This window comes from Phasianus colchicus, chromosome 4 (assembly GCF_987193195.1).
Source record: "Phasianus colchicus chromosome 4, bPhaCol1.hap1.1, whole genome shotgun sequence".
Taxonomy (NCBI): Eukaryota; Metazoa; Chordata; class Aves; order Galliformes; family Phasianidae; genus Phasianus; species Phasianus colchicus.
Window position 1 is genome coordinate 36540432 of NC_143439.1, and position 17778 is coordinate 36558209.

The window sequence follows — 17778 nt, forward strand, 5'->3', positions numbered from 1 at the left end:
GAGCTCGAAGTAACAGACTTCCTCTTAACATGGCAAGTAATTCTGACCAAGGCACACAACTAAGCATAAGAGTTATGCACTTCCATCTTCTTTTCAACACGCACAGCAATCAAGCCCGCTCAAGTTCTTTGTAACTCCACTTGTGAATAACCCTTTTTTTTTGTTTGTTTCCTATGTTACCTTTTCTACTTTCATATTAATATCCTTGAACTATGACATGGCATTGTATTCTCTTCTGACTCTCTTTCAGGCTCTGATGTTGTCCTATTTTTCAAGTATGCCTTTTTCTATTTGTCAGCAGAGACCACCTGCTTATTCTATATCAAATCTTAATTAATACCTTAACTTTTACTTCTTTGTAGTTAAGTACAAAGAAGTGGTTTAAATATAAAATTATTTTAATGGATAAAATGTATTGCTATGGTATCTCTACAGCAGAGGTCAAACTATCCAAACAGATGAACTTTGGCTGCTCAACAGATTGCCTAGTAAAGTCAACAGAACAGCGACTACAGCTCTAACAAAGGCTTAATCCAGCATAACAACTTTAGAAGAAAAATATTTATTTGATATGTGACACAAATTATGTCCCAAAGAAACATGGAAGAAAAAACATCATAGTACAAAGAACACCACCAAAATGAAAGTAATTTTAGTTTTCCATTCTTACCTGTGTGATAAAATTTCCCTGAAAATCCCAGATTGAACGTAAAATTTGTTATCTGAGTTCTCAAAAGATTCTGAGTGTCAAGCAAAGCCTGAAAAATAAACCAACATATAACTGTAGAAAACTTGGTAGACTGTAGGATATTTGGTACAGAAATTAGATATAACAATAAAAATAGTTTTAAAGGCATACATCTTTCCATTTTTTTTCTCTATCTAAAAGTAGCTCTTTATAGATTAGAATGATATATTTCAATTATCATTAAAAGATTAAAGACAGCATGCAAACTGCATCATTTCTCTCATAAACATGACTATCTACTAAATACTGTCTTACTCCCTGGATAATTAGATTGGGAAACAAAGGCATATACCACAGAAAAACTTTCCCTGATAAATCACAACCGAGTAATCACAGCCAGGACCGAAATTCCAATCTCTTGTGTCCCAGACCACCGCTCTAATTGCTCGGGTGAACAGCATTTATTAGAGGTACATTTCTCTAGATCAAGTCAAGTCAACACAGCATTTTATTCACGTTCACAGAAAAAAAAAAAAAAAATCCAGAAAGACAGAAAGAAGCTAAATTAAACTTATTCCACATCAAAGAACTTAATCCTATCCCCAAATTCTGACTCACTTCTCAGACAGTTATGATACTGTCTGTTGGCATAAATGTACTTTCACTAAATGAGTACAAACAAAAAAAAAGCATGAAGAAAGAAAGGGGAAAGCTGTTACTCATCAGATACAGCTTCAGTGTTTGATTTCAGTATACTCTTCCTGATTTGTCAGTCCCAAGATTTAAAGATTACTTCAAGGAGTTATCTCCCCAAATTCTTCTATTCTGCCGTTGTTTACTATTTCAGTTCTCCAAATGTAACAAAACTCAGCTCCCCGATAGAAAACAAAAACCACACAAAACAACAGAAAATATCTAGAAAGTAACACCAAAACTTAAGAATAAATAGCCTCCTCTAGAATGACACTCAGAACGCACATTCCTTTGCCTGCTTTCAGGTGAGCATTTGATAGCTGCTTTTTAAAGAGCACTCAAGAGTTTTCAGGATTTGAGTGCACACAGCACAGCTGCAGGACCACTACAGCTCACACACACAGGAATAGGTACTTGTGCTGACTGCTAAGTAGTAATGCCTTGGAAAGAAAGGGAAATTTCTATGTCAAAGATCAGAAATGAGTTTTCAAAGGCAGCACACATTGTACTACAACTGTAGTAACAAACTGATTAATAATAAACTGATTAATAATATTACAGTTGTCAAAATTAAGTACCTCTGAGCACACTGTGAAATGGTAAGAATTTAAAATCACAAAAACATCAAAATAATGGAACATTTTTAAAGGTACAAAGGTTGAGTAGGCACCCCACATATGTCAAGCTTGTTTCCTTGAACTATTCTACCTACAACATTACAGTGATAAAACCTAGGAAAAGATGACATTAATGGGGACTCTCCTCTCCTGCACCCAAACTAAAAGCAGCCTGAGACAGCATCAGTCATCCCCATCAAGAGATGACCACACACATACCCTATTTCTGCTCTGCTCTCCCTCTGCAGTGCTGAGCCTTTCCACCTACCTCCACTGGGAAACAGCCAGGAGCACGAATGCAGGCACCCTCCAGACCTCTTGCTATCCTTTTCATTACTGATCAAAGAGCCCATCAGCTCCATAGCAGCTGCACGGCTGGGAAAGGCACAGGGTGAGGCGATGGCCTGAGGTCTCAGCAAGCAGGTAGTGCTATGGCTCTGCCTGGCTCTGGGAAGCAGGTGCCTGAGGAAGCCAGTTAGTAGCAACAGGAGAAAGTCCTTTTTGTACTCATCCTGAGGGGCTACAGAACTGAATCTTGCTGACATGGCTGACAGAATGAGTGCTATCAATTCTGAGTCATTGTTAGTGCTTGCCTAGCTTTTTTTTTTATTTATTTCAGCAGAACAGAGCACTGTGGGTAAGCATATTCATTAAATCTACATCCATCACAAAACTAAATCTCTGAAAGAGCTACCACATTTCTGCTTCCCATTTCTAGAGATCTGCTCAGGTCAGGAAGGGCATCACACTGTTTCCCATCAGCTTGCCCCTCCCATGTTCTCAGTGTCCAGCTCCAGCAGCAGAAGTGAGGAAGGCTCCAAGGAACAGCAGCTGTGTGGCAAAGATCATTTTTCACCAGAAAGGAATGCCTGAAAAACATCCTGCAATCAATGGCCTTGCTAAAGGAATGAGTAAAATGGAGCACAGAAGAGAGATAATTGAAAACCAGCTCAAGACTTCTGAAGTGGAGCAAGGAGAGAAATCTTCCAACACCGTAACAAAGACTTTTGCACAGGCTGACGGCGAAGATCACTGGTGAGACTCCTTATTCTAATGAAAGGTAGCAAATCTACAGAACATATTACTAAAGCCACCCTTGAGCTGCCAAGAATCGATTCCATGAAAATTTTACCTTTTGAGTGAGACATGCAGTTAAAAACATGGGAGGTAAACAGTACAGCTACATGCTTCTTACGTTAGCAGTATGCAAATTTGAATGTGAGATTCTGAGTACAGCTTGACAGCGAGATGACATGAATGGGCTGCAGAACTATTTTTCTCTGAATTGAGTTCAACAGGCCCCAATGGAAGAACATAACAGACATTTAGGAACTTCCAAAATATCATTCTGAAAGGTGTTTGCACGCCAGGGAAGTAGGTTCTTCAGCAGCCCAGCAGGTAGACAGATCTTTGGATCTTCCTGCACTGTATGACTTTCAAGGAGTTCAGGAAAAAAAAAAACAACACATTACATTCACAGTGATAGAAGTTTAGTCACACAGGCTTTGGGATAAAGCGAAGTTCCAAATGAGCAATTCTGACTGATAACATGAGTATTTCTAAAATTTTAATATCAAATATATTTCCTTAAAGCTATCTGCCTCCTCACAGAAAACTCTGTAGAGGACTACCCTGTGCAGCCTCTAGCAAGGTTTCATTTAAAAATAAATTCTTTATATTGCATTTACTGCCATGGAGAATCAACCTTTCAACTCGAAGTAGTGGAAACAATTTTTGAGCTGGAGGTCTTATCCCTTACCTTTCCAACAACCTCTCAGCTTCTGAGTCCCAGTCTAATCTCCAGTCAATGGAACAACAGAAAAGAAAGAGAGAAACTAGAAATGCTCAAGAAAGGCATTTCAGAAGGAGTTTGCTGCTGCAGTTCTGGGTGTGCTATAGCCACTGACAGGACTGCCATGATTCCAGGTTCTCAATCAGCAGCTAGGAGCAGGGTAGGAAAAACTCGTGACATTTCCATAATAATATAATTCAGCGCTTAGTTAGTTCTTCACTGGGAGTTGGTATTACCGGTGTAACTAGCACCTTCTCCTATGGACTGCCTAGGGGCTGCATTTCCTCTAGGCCAGCAGTCACAGTAGGAAAGCCCTGCTTCCACTCCTCACTGATCTCCTTCCATCACAAATGACACACACCTCTAAAGGAGATCTGGATTTCATTTTCTACAGAATGAACTTCAAAAGAGATCTCATTGTTTCTTTTTCCATCATGTTATTCCCATTAAAATCAACAGGAGATGTTCTGCTAAAATCTAGTACTGCTGTTCGAAAATGTATCAGCTGATAACAAATTGCATATCTGCTCACCTGCTCTATCTGCAGAAGAAGGGCACAGTCCTACTGTGAACCATTTTTTGTACAGACAAGCGGAGATAACATTTAAGTTGTCGTGCCTATGATTATTTTCTTGGTAACTTGACATTCTACTAATCTTTCAGGTTCTAAAAACAAAATGTTAAAACTCAGGAAAAATATATAGTAGCAGATGGCAGGGACTGTTACTGTGAGTTTCTATCAGAAACAGAAAGAAGTAGGGGGGAGGAAGAGCCTGAAATTTTATTTCTGATGCTATTCTATACACTGAAGGTAAGCCAGTGATATTTTTTTTTATTTTACAATTGTTTTACAAAAAGTCCCCCTGGGTATGAGCTGTATATAAATATGCTAATACCAAAGATTGTGTTTTAAAAACCATCCAGTAAAATCCTGCTCTGTTTATAAATAATTACTTACTCCATTTGTTATACTTCCACTGGTACTGTAAGGGAAATAAAATTGCTGGCTGTGTAATCACTACTATGTACACAGCTACAATGGAGTATTTAATTTTAAACTTTTCCAAGCTCACATATTAGGTTTAGGAAATTTATTTTGCCAGAAATCAAATGCGAGAATTCAATATAGGATGAGAGGCCCCTTTGTTCACCAGTAGTCCAAAACAATCGCAGAAAGAGGCCCTGTTACAATCCAAGCAATAGACAAAAATTGTCCTGACAGTAAGACAGAGTTCTTCCAGTCCTTGCATCTGACATATGTATAGTATAACGAAAGGAGTATAAAGAATCACATTATGTTGTAAACAGTCAGATTCTCAGGTGATTAATCAGCTTGATCCCATTTAAGTTACTTCAATTTCACTTTTGATGAAGCTTCTAAGGAAACATAAGCTGCTATAATTGCCAATGTTACGTTATCAGTCAATACCAGAGAGGAACTTAGTTAAACGAGAATTTAAGGGAAAATGTGCTCTAAGATCACAAATGCAACAATAGAAGCCAGGAGAACTGTTTCTGAATGAACATGAAAAAGTATGAAAATTCCTGCCTTTGTAAGGATGATCTCCTTTCTTGAAAACCGGAATGTTTAGCTTTTTTTAGATCACTTTTCATTCAGAAATTTCAACTTTGTTTACAAAGGAAACAGCTTTATTTCATTTTTCTCACCTTGAAGACAGGACAAACAGGCACAGACAGATGACAATAGTTTGTCAAAAGATTTCAAGCTTTTGCTCAAGTAAATCAGCAGTTAAGCCAAGAATAAAACTCATATTGCCAGAACTTGCTTCCCATCTCTGCAGTCAGGAAACCATTCTTCCCCCTGTTCTCAAAATGCCTCTTCACATGAGTTCCCATTATAGCCTGTTACAGAGATGTCAGAAGTGTCAACTTGCCTTCAGTAAACAGACAGTAGTAATTTCTTCAACACCAACAAAGTCTCCTATCCCAAACGTCTCAGCTTATCAAATATATAAATCAAGAATGCTTTAATCTTGTTTCATGAAGAAGGAACTATTGTGCGTTTCTGTAGTGTTATTACAATATTTCTGACCATTTTCCTACTCAAAAGCTGCTAAAGAACTCAGACACTTGAAAAGTAGAACGGTTCATAACTGTTAATTTTACTCGTACCAAAGATTTTAACTAAATTAGCAAGAAGGTAGACATAGCTTCACAATGCTGCAGCATTAAGACACTAAACTTCAATTCAGAACTTCTTCCAAGTCAATAACAGAAGGAAGAAAGACTGGCTGGGAAAATCACAACACTGAGCTATCCCTCCCTCTTTTTTTTTTTTTCAGAAAACAAATCTCTTCCCAGGAATTTACTTTGCTGTTTCACATACTATCAAAGGAGTAACTGAATTACAAATTACTTTGCTTCTTAAGTCATACTGGCTCTTCAGTAAAGGCAAAGACTTTCTGAAAAGTTAAAACAAACTGGTATGAAGTGTAATGTGAAAGCATACAAGTAAGTAGTGAAGCACCTTTATAGGTGCCTGGATGCAGAAGCAGCTTTAAACTTCTTCTAAAGCACTGTGCTTCAGCAATTCAACAATCACTACTTGAAGCCTCTAATTTGTATTTTGGGGTTTGCCCTACCATCTTTTCATTCCAGTCCTGGGCTACGAGGCAAGCAAGGTGTTCAGAGTTAGAGGTGAGACATGGCCCAGCATAGCCCATATAGCACACCCCCAGAGACAAACTGCCTCTTATTTTGGGGTTTGCTCTGGCACTGCTGAGATTTGTGGAAGAAAAGGAAGGAGGGTCATGCTGCCTAAAAAGAGAGAGAGAGCAGTGAGGGAGGAGTAGGGATCCACAAGAAATGTTACAGCAGTGTGATAAGAAGCTGAAACTGAGCCCCAGTGATGCAGTGACAGCAACCATTGAGGAACCACGGCAGCAAAGGCAGCAGCAAGAATCTGGGGTATATGAAGGCAGTGGAAGGCAGCACAACAAGGAGAAACATAAGGCAGTGTCAATAAGGGTCCATCCCACATGGCTGAGAATCATTATTTTATTAGACAGACTATTTTACTTCTGAGAAAAAATGTTTCCCTCAAGATACATTATGTATTTTAGAACATCATTAAAATTCAATGTCTATTCTTTCTGGATTTCCAAGATTATCATTCTGACACCCATTACCATAAACATTTAATCTATGCAGGAGAAAGAATAATTGCTTTGGGTATACCGGGTTTATCTGAAAAATATTTTGAATACCCTTCAGACAAAAGGAGAAGAATGATTACATTTTCTCTGTGCATTCTATTAACTGAGCTGTGCTACAGAGAGGGCAAGAGAAAAATCTTCAGCCTTTCCAGCAAAGTGTTCATGTGCCAGAGACCATAAATTATAAATAGACCCTAAACTGTGTGTGGAGAGGATAACTGCTCTACAGTTTGGCAGAAGCAAGACATCCAATAGGACACAATCCAGCAGAGGTAGAAAGACTGCTGAAACAAAGCTGGAAAAGCTAAACTGATAATAATTATGTTGAAGTTCATAACATAGCACATTCCACGTGAGCTGAAGACAACTATGCTTGTTATTTTGTACAAAATATTAAAAATCAGGGAAATAATGTTTCTTAAGATGCAGTAACTTAAAGAAAAAATATTCTTTGAATTACAAAATTTTGATTCTAGATTTTGAAAAGTCTGCCAGGTTCCTTAAAAATAGGACAATTTAATTAACAGTCTGAAAGTACCATATGCCAGCAAGAAGCCTATTTACAGAGGACCATGGCAGAATTTAAAACTAAAAATGTGTGCAAAAAAATCTCTGGAGAAGACTAAGTCTTGTTATTTAAAAATTAGTATGGTTTACTGACAGCTAGCTTCTACCTTCAGCCATTTCATTTTTAAATTATCTAACAGAAATGCCTTAGAGCCCAGGTGTTTAATGTGCAGGACAGGCAAAGCTGTCAATGACTGCGTTAGCTGGGACTGTGTGCCTCAATCATCCACCTGAGGAGCTTAACAGATTTCCTATAGTATTAAGGACCATACTCAGCAAGTAAGGAAGTTGGTGCAAATCTTTTCAATAAATTCAATAAGCACCACTAACTCAGCAACCCAGCTGCTCTTCAAAGCATAAATAAGATGAAATAGAAGGCTGAAGCCTGATGATGTGATTTTTTTTTTTTCAGTATCCAGTATGAGACACTGTGAATCTGATTTTCAAAAAATTCAGGAGAGACTCCTACAATTTATATGCATAGGTGCTGTAACTGCGCAAACATGCAATCCTGATCATCAGAGACAGGGATCAGAATCCTCTAAAGAACACCAAAAACAAACCAACCAACCAAGTAGCCACTTCTGATGCAAGATATTTGAAATAACATTTTCCAAAGTTTTCCATAAGAACACAATTTTAATGTTGCTTGGACTTCATTTGGATATTTTTTGTATCATGTAAACAACAACCTTGACGATGGCCCAATTATTCATTTTCAAGTAATTAGGCTCTTTCATCTGGATGTATCATTTATACAATCAAGAGATTTAAGAAATACTTTTGACTAAGTTCTATCGCCAGCTTCTCACTTCTTGGAGGCTGACATAGCAGCTAATGAGAATAAGCTCATTATGGCAAGGTAAATTGAAGGTTTTAAATACTTGGTGCCAATAGTATTTAATAAAGTAATGTAATTATCATGCTGTTTTCAGGATTCTGTATGGAATTCTGCAATTAGTAGCTCTTAATTAAACTGTACTTTGATGAAAGAGGTGACTATCACTAAACAGCTAAACGATCTCATTATCCTACAGATAACTGAAATAAAGCCCTGCATTTCTTTCAATTAAAGGTCAAAAAACCGAGGCCAATTGAAGTAGAACTAATAGACACCTCACTAGTCCATATAATATTTTTCCTGGATTTCGGTCAGACAGGATTCAATGGAATACTTACCAGTTCTTTCATTCACAGCTCATGCAACAGCATGTAAAAAAAGGTAAACTCTCACAGTATAACACAACTTAAACTGAGAACAAAGAACTCTAAAACACATTTAACATCTCCTTGTATTCAACCAGTTAAAATTCTTGTGATCTGATGATTTTTATTGAATCAGTCCGTATAGCTAGAAAACAAGGTCTGTTACCCACAGCACAAGCATTTAGGCAGCTATGCCATAAAGCAGCTCACACTGTTCAGCTGCCTCAGCTCTGAGCATGACTGGCCATCTCTTAGCACGACAGCGTAGATCAGATCCTATTCCAGTTCATTTCTAGACAAATAATGTTATCAATTTTGCACAATATTTTGTCAATGATGTTAGAACATAATGGCTACCCAATGGGTTTTTAGTCACCCACCTCACTAGTACAGGTTAAGGAATGGTCTGCTGGAGATGAGCTCTGCGAAGAAGGGGTCCTGGTGGACAATAGGGAGGTCATGAGCCAGCAGTGTGTCCTGGGGTGCATTGGAAAGAGGGTGGCCAGCAGGTCAAGGGAGGTGACTTTACCCCTCTACTCTGCCCTGATGAGGGCACACTTTGACTACTGTGTCCAGCTCTGGGCTCCTCATATCAAAAAAAGACAGGGTTCTCCTAGAAGGAGGCTGGAGGAGGGCCACAAAGATGATTAGTGTCCTGGAGCATCTCCTGTATGAGGAAAGGCTGAGTAACCTGGGTCTGTTCAGCCTGGGGAAAAGACGACCGAGAAGGGATCTGATAAATGTTTATACATATCTAAAGGGAGGTGGGAGGCAAATGGATGAGGCCAGGCTATTCTCAGCCAATAGAGCAAGGAGTAATGGACTAAACATAGGATGTTCCATACTAACACGCGGAAGAACTTCCTTATGGTAAGGGTGACAGAGCACTAGAACAGGTTGCCCAGAGAGGTTGTGGAGTCTCCTTCTATGGAGATATTCATGACTCGTCTGGACTCTTACCTATGCAATCTATTGTAGGGTACCTGCTTTAGCAGGTCAGTTGGACTCAATCTCTTGAGGTCCTTCCAATCCCTGTGACTCTGTGATTCTCAGAAAGGACACAGATATTACTCAAACTCCTAATACTGTATTCATTGTAAACATCATGTTTGTCTCTTATTTGTTTTTGTTTCCTCACATGCCAGCTCCAGCTTTAGCTTTCACTGCTGCCACCAGACACAGCAGTCAGTGTCCGGATGGAGGAGGAGGGCTGCTCCCCAAGCAGGGCTGTGCTTCACAGCATGGACTGGCCACCACCTTTCATGTGGCAAAGTATGTGCACTCCTATTCATCACGCACTGCCTGGTTCAGCTGTTAGAGGCCCTTGCACCCCAACATGCGGTTCTGTACAGCCACTGGATTATGAAATTATCCAGAAGATTCAATACTGGAAGAATTTCCAGGCTTCATTTCTCAGCAGAAGGGACGACAGTAGCCTCACAGAGCAGCAGCTGTCATTACATTTAACCCATTCACATGCATCTGTCAGTGGCTGTATCCAAAATGACAATGATTTTAGAGATGCAAGTTAGATTTCAGATCTACCTTTTCACTCACTGCCGGCACACAAAACAAGTAATTTTTGTCATAAAACTTGTTTTCTTATAGAAATTTGTCTCCAAAACCTACTCTTATCATTCAGTAGTCTGCATTTCAGCCGACAGTGCCAGCTGCAGCTTACCTTCCTTTTGGGTTTCAAGAGCCCTGCCTTCCTTTTCCACCCTGTCCCCCACATCCTATCTAGAAAAATAAGAGACGGTCTGCACTATCAGTAATTTCCAGACATATACTGACATGCCAGGGGACATCAAAGTGAAGGAATAAAAGCAGAGCTCACTGAAACTGTTTTAGAACATGCATTGATCCCCATACATCCTATTCCACTCATTTCCTGGCATCTAGGAGGAATCCAACCATCCTTGAGAGGTGTCCATATCTGTCAAGTTGGAATGAAACTGGCGCGCAGGTTCAAAAGTTGTTGAGTTGATGGACTGACAAAGGCAAATAGCCATTACAAATGCATGATTTTGTCTGGAAAGGCAAGTTAAAGTATGGTGTCACTATTGCGTACATCAAGTACCAACCATCTGTGAATACAGCTTCAGTCTGATTTATTTTGTCAGCATTAGTATTCTCTGAGTCTCAGTGTTGGACCCTGGATAAAAATGGATTGAGCTGCCTCCTAAGCTGAAAAACTTGGGCTTCTTCAGTAGAATTTTAAATAAGATTTTGAAATGTTGACCAAATTATACTGACAAACACAGCTCAACAGTGGGTGGTATTTATTTGTTTTTCTAGAGCATACAAACTTTAAAGCATTTACAATTTTACAAGACTCTTCCTGTAATTAGAATGAATACTAACACTAGCTACAATTACAAAATAAATTTGTTATGTGTTCACAGTAAAAAGTCAAACCACGGGCTAAGGAAGAACATGCTGCAATTTAGATAGCTTGAAAAATAATATTGGACATTGCATGCTGTTACCAGACAAAAAGAGAGAGGTCTGGTGTTTGCCACGTTATACTTTTTTTTTCCCCTTAAGGGTTTTAGACAAGCACAATAATACTGGTGCTAATACTTTGTTTAACATCTTAGAGAACAAATAAAATAAAGCACAAATAAATGAAGATTTGCTCTCTTTTCATTCAGATAACAAACAGCCTGTTGCTCGCCCTGCTCAAACAAGTGTAGCAGAGCTACCATACCACTGTCATGCGGTATAAATGAACCATACCATGGGCTGGGCAGCATGCAGATGTTACAGACTACTCAGAAATATGTTTATTGTTCCTCCCCCAGCGGCAGCAAATAGATGTCCAAGCTCCTCTTATTGTCTTGCCTATGCAAAAATCTGTATCTACTCACCTGCCCATCTCCCTCGTCTTGGATGAGCTGATGCAAAAAGTCTTTTTCCCCCCTTCTTTTTATTAGTAGCTTCCAAGTTGCTGAGTGAACTTTCTCTGTTACATCAGCACTAGTATCAAATAATTGGTAGAAAATGAAAAAGCAGGCAAGGAATGCTGGCACAAAAGAGCTGACACAAAACACAGGGCTTGAGAAGAGTTATGATTATATGTTGTCAACACAGAGAAGACATAAGAACTTAAAATAGGGTAATCAAAATTTGGACAGCTTCATTGACTCCTACATAGCACCTGATCTAGGAGAAATACTTCAGTAGAGAAAAAAAAAAAATCAAGATTTTGTTTGAAACATGGGACAACTGGTAAGAAAAGCACAGGGGGATTATTTAGTTTGAAGAGTTAACATATTTCTTCTGGTTTTGCATAACTGCTCTCATTTCTAAAAGGCAAGATTATAGAAACCAGATGTAGGTAGGTAAATACCCGCACCTGACTAAATTCTACACCTAGGGAACTCAAACCGACGTACAGGGATCCAAAGTGAGCTTTGCATTTCATTACATTGCAAGAGATTGAGAGTACATCTTAGTACAAATTCCCTGCCAATATTATATTGCTTCCAATATTTCATCCTCTCTTGCTGAATTTAATTTTTAAAGACTTACATAATCCTTCTAGTTCCTTTCAGATACTACCCTCTGTTCAACTACATGAAACACATGCTATTATAAGGAACTTTTACTGGCTGTTCAGCCAAATATCTCAGTGCTTACATCAAGTAATTCTTATCCACCTTCACTGCTTACAGTCTGCAAACATCTGCAGCCTATTGCTTTCTGCTTTGGTCATCATTACTTGCCAAGTTCCCTAATCTTTACTTTTTCAGTCCTAGCTCTGAAATTTCCTGACTGTCCTGGTGTCTCTGTCTAAGCAGTCTCTAGATGTTTCTAATTAAGTGCTGCAGAAACTGAACACAATATTCTAGAAAGCTCTTTGGTCAGAAAGATGAAGTACTTTTCTACTGTAAAATATTATTTATTCCCACTACAGAAGTACATTCTAAGGAGCAATACTAAATTATCTCAAAGGCTGTGAAGCATGGTAAGGAGTCTTCCTATTTTATTTTATTTATTTATAATCAATCATAAAGATTTTATGCTTTGTCAAACATGATTTTTTAAAGAGGAAGTATCACTTTTATCTTGCATTATCTTATATGCAAAAAGATCAGTCACACTGAAATCTGTACAGAAAAGGAAACTAGAATTGTACGGAAATACAACACTTATTCCATAAAGGATTACAAACATACAGTCAAACTACTGAATTTCTTTCACTTTATTTTGTAAGCATGACCATGCAGAATAAATCATGCTGTGGCACTAACATCTCCCAGACTGAATGGAAGAAAAGGATGGACACTTTCCATACAGCTGCTCTTGTAAGAGCAGCTACTGAAATACTGTCCCACTTTCACCCCTCATTTTTCTCTTTTGGCCATATTGTGCCTTCTTGATATGACTGAAAATCTGCAAAGATGTCAGGGCCAATCTTGATACTGTTTTACAGTTAATTACTTTGATTTCTATTACTGTCTGCACTGCATTTCAATCTGTTGCCTGTGAAAATTTTATTCCATTCCATTAGCAGAAGGAATTGGACAGCAAGCTCATCATTTGAAAAAACCCAGAATAATTCTTTTACCAGCCACTCGTATGGCGACGGATCTGTACAGCTGTAGTTGCATTCTTACTATTTGTATTGCCAAAGTACTTTTCACAGCATGCCTTCAGCATGCACAGAGACTTCATAAAGAAAGTTGAAAACAGAACAAAAAGAGCCTCTGACATGAGAGCCTGTAGTGTATGGAAAGCGAGGGCCAAAGAGGATAGTTCCGGGGTACACTGCCAGTAGGTTGGAAAGCAGATCCAGCACACAGCCAGTCCTGAATTAAGATGCCACGCATGTCACAGACTGTTAGAATCTTGCCTCAGGTTTAGTGCATTAACACAGAGAAGGTACTTACTGAGCTTTGATGTCCCTCAACTTCCCTTTTTCTTTTGCTCTCAAGATGTTGTTATTCAGTGAACAACAACAGAGAGCTTTGAAAGTACTGATTTTGAAACTCTGAAAAGGCTTTTTCAGCAGAGGCAAATTATCCAGCAGATTTGAATGTCTTACATTGCATACTAAGGTTTCAATATGTCCTGACTCACATTTCACTTTATAAGTTTTAGAAAGGCAGGTTTTGCTTTCCTACCATATGGATCAACCCAAACAGAGCTGAGCTTAGGTTATGTTGACTATATTCAAAACTGTGCAGAATTATATGAGTTCTCATCTCATCCATGAAAATATTCACATATATTATTAAATTACAAGTTTCCGAGAAAAGGAAAGGAGACAGAAATTGCTAACTACATGGCTGTGAACCAAAAATGATCACTCAGGTGTGGCATGCTGGGTGGACATAAGCATTTGGTGTGGATTTCTCCTTAAGTGAGGACTTACGTTCAAGTGTAAAGATATCTCTGCATAACAAACTTAGCCAAGGGAAAAGTAGAAGCAGTGCTAGAAAGAGTTCGGCTATATGAGCATAACTACTTAACTAATATAATACATTAGTAATTAATATAACTTAATGTAATTGATAACTACTTAATATTGAAATAGAATAGCTAAATAGCTCTTATAGTGCACAATTCCATCAATAACAGCAATGAAAATACAAAAGGCAGACAACACTGGTAAGAGAATTCGTTCAGCCTAAGGATATCAAAGTATTCACCACTAGAGAAAAAGAGAATTAAAAATGAAAAAGATTTCCACAACTGCTAGAAACATATATGTGACTGCATCCACACTGCACACCTACTGATTTGGGAAATCAACAGTAGATTCATAGATGCAATTTCCTTGGTAAGTCAGGAAGCGTGCTAATTATAAAAGCTGTGAAGTTACATCAACACCAAAAGTGTAATATTTTTTCGAGTTGCGTAACAGTTAAACTGTAAGACCTGTGACATAAGTAAGCAAAGAAACAGTCACTTAGCAGGGATGTGGGCTGGGAATGCAGTACTTTTCCCCCTTAAATGTGCTAAGAGTGGTTTAACCTCCGGGTGAGAAAATAATGGGATCAATAACAACCTTGTTCTGAGAATGCTAATGAGCTTCCCGAATGGCAGCAAATCACTATGGGTGGAAGGAAACCCTCTTGCCATATGTCATGTGTGACAGTCCCCAGAGCATTTGCCTTCATTTGGTTATAAAAAGGGAGCTGTAATTCTTTTCTCCATTACTTCCATATGTCAGCTGCTGGAGCTACAACACATTACTTAAAGTAACATTTCAGTGGAAGCACATACATATCTGAAAATTACCACCAAATATCAGAAATTTCCTTTGTTTTTCTCTCTTAATTTTACTATTAGCATTACAAACAAAAACGTTAGAAAGTATTGTATAGAAACAACATCTGGGAACAGTCCAGCATGTGGAAGAAGCCCCACTGAGCAAATCAGACTGGTAAGATGACCGTGATCAAATAAATGAGAAGTTATAGCAAGAAGTCCCTGGCTTCCTCTCCAGCAGTGGCACTTTCTCCTCTGTCCTTCATTATAAATTATTCCCTTCCAAAAAAGAAATTGATTTTGCCTCAAGTCACCTTCTGAAAACCATATGCTCTCAGAGATAGCCTAACAAAACCCACATGCATTCAAGTAAAACAACAACTGTAGAATATCTCAAAACTTCATTGGCTGGATCCTGGGATTATTTAATTTATTTGTAAATAAGCATTTGTGCAAGTTGCTAAAGATGCAATTTATGAGCCAGATCAAGTGAAAACTGCTCAGCCACACGTTGCCATTCCTTCCTTCCTTCCATCCTCTGTAGGTGCTCATACTTTTGTTAGAAAAACAACGCCCCATGAGGTGACATCAATTTTACATGGTACATTACAGATGTCTTTAAATGGCTACAGATCCCTTGACCAGATATAAATGGCTGTTAAGAAAATGTGTCCTTAAGGCAAAGCTCTAGTTTTGCTGCTGAAGTAAAGTAGTACATTGGGCACTAAGGAACTTGCTGGTAAAAGTACGGTAACTAGAAGGAAACAGTGCATACCATGCTTAACTAGAAGATGTTATTAGTAGGATGGGCCAGGGAATGTGCAACCAGTAGTCAAATTGGGGAAGAACAGTTTGAAGTAAATCATTCTTACCAGCCCTTAAGATCACATAGGATTTACCATACTGACAAGCAGTTTCTGCAGCCCCTTTTACAATAAGAAAAGCTGTAACTGTTTTCTGCCTTCCCTAACTTCTCCCGGTCACAGAAGGATCATAGTTCACTTATGAGACTGCATGAAAAAAACAGTTTCAAGATTACTCCAGCATTGCAAAAATAAGTAAAAGGGGAAGAAGAAAACCTCTATATTCAGCTTTATGATTAGTGACCTGCCTTGTCTTTTTGAGATATCTTTTGTCTTAATACTCCAGAGGACCCTGCTTTGAGCACTTAAGTTTCTTCGTAATCAGTAAATACACATGAGGATATATGGGGAAGTATCACTGTCCTGACCCAATCCTCCCTCATGGGTCACTTGCAATGTGAAAAATGCTACCCTTCAAATGTTCAAAACTTCAACAGGGTTCCTTTGGAATAGAAAATACTTAGCTTATTTATAAACCTTGGCCTAAAAGAAGTAGGACAACAGATACATAGAATATTATCCTCAGCAATGATACTTAAATGGCTTTGCTGAAGGCCTTGAATGCTGCAGCACACCAGAAGTGTGAGTGGTACAACTGCTGACTCTCGCAGGTTCAGTGAGGCTAAGGACAACCACATTTGACTGCTTTTTTCTGCAAAATAATTTTTCAGAAGAAATTCCAGAACACCATCATGAAAATAAGTGAAAAAGCCTTGAATTCCAGCAAACACTGAATCAAGAAAAGATACTGAATTCACAGGAAGAATGAAATTTGTTTTCCTTGTAGTAGGTAAAGCGCTACAACTGAAAGCCTCCTTACACTTGACACACCAACATGAATGGATTCTGAGCAAGAAGGAATATCTGGAGGTCAATCAGCACTTACTTTCACATTTTTAATGCAGAGCAATGTGCGTTAGATACACAGCACCATTTTCACAGCTGCTGCACCTGAGAAATTCTGTAGAATTAAAAAGAATAGTTTAACCAACTGGTGAGAATGGGTCAACGCAGTTACCCTACTGGGAGAAGAAATATAGCCTTGCAGCTCCGAGAGAGCATGCCAGCACTGCTGTTTGATATGCACATATTACTTAGGTATTTCATTCTGAGGACACACGGTTACTAAGCAAGGTTTGTGTCTTCCTGCACTTAGCACCGCAGATAAGCTGTACAGACAGTGCCAAGCCTATTCTATTGGGTTTGGCTGTTTCCAGCTTATGCAAGTGCAGGGTGGGAAAAGCAAGCACACCTAGAACCCTCCATCACTACCCTGCTAATCCCAGAAGTGTCACACTCAAATAGACCTAAGTATCCTCTTTCCCGTCAGCCTCTATCTTCTGAGTAGGGATTTTTATCCAGCTTTGTTTCAAAAGAAAGTGTGATCCTTTTAAAAACAAGAGCTGGAATGCTCAGCTGCACCTGTATCAGCCTTAGTAAATCGAAATTCACACAGGTTGCTACTTCAACCAAATTGCTTTTATACATTAAATGTTAAGATGACTGACTGGTAAAATGTTCTACAAGCTGGTAGCAGCTCATAAAACAAAAGAATTTTAATAATTTTTTGAAGTTATATTTTTTATCTGACATCTAATTCTCTATTTCCTCACAGTGCATAATTTTCCACACCACTATATCTGAAATAACATGCTCAAGAAGTCAGACTTCCTAAGGGATCAGCCAGTCACAGAAACACCACCATTTCTACTATTCCCTTTCTTCCCCACTTTTAAGGATATACTTTTTATTTATTATTCCAGGCAAGTCAGTGTAAGGTACCACAGGAGCTTCAGATCAAATGAAGATAGAACACATGTGTACACACAGTAAATGCACTGAACAACAGCATAAAAGTAACAGGGTTAATTGATTAGAAATATAAAATGATACAGCTAAACAAAAGTTCCTAGTAGTTAATTCATGCTGCCATTTAAAAAAGATTACTAATATCTCT

The 17778-nt window shown here is 38.5% G+C and overlaps 1 protein-coding gene across 7 annotated transcripts in view; it reads right to left on the reverse strand.

Annotated features, from left to right (window-relative positions):
- Positions 1-17778, reverse strand: part of LOC116231249 (bifunctional heparan sulfate N-deacetylase/N-sulfotransferase 3) — a 283982-nt gene that overhangs the window by 42005 nt on the left and 224199 nt on the right. For all 7 annotated transcript variants that reach the window (XR_016466079.1, XR_016466077.1, XR_016466076.1 and 4 more), the window contains one exon: positions 671-758. Coding sequence is in view for 1 of the 7 variants with exons in the window: in XM_031596910.2 (XP_031452770.1) it covers positions 671-758 (88 nt within the window). In the remaining 6 variants the exon portion in view is untranslated. The remainder of the gene's footprint in view (positions 1-670; positions 759-17778) is intronic.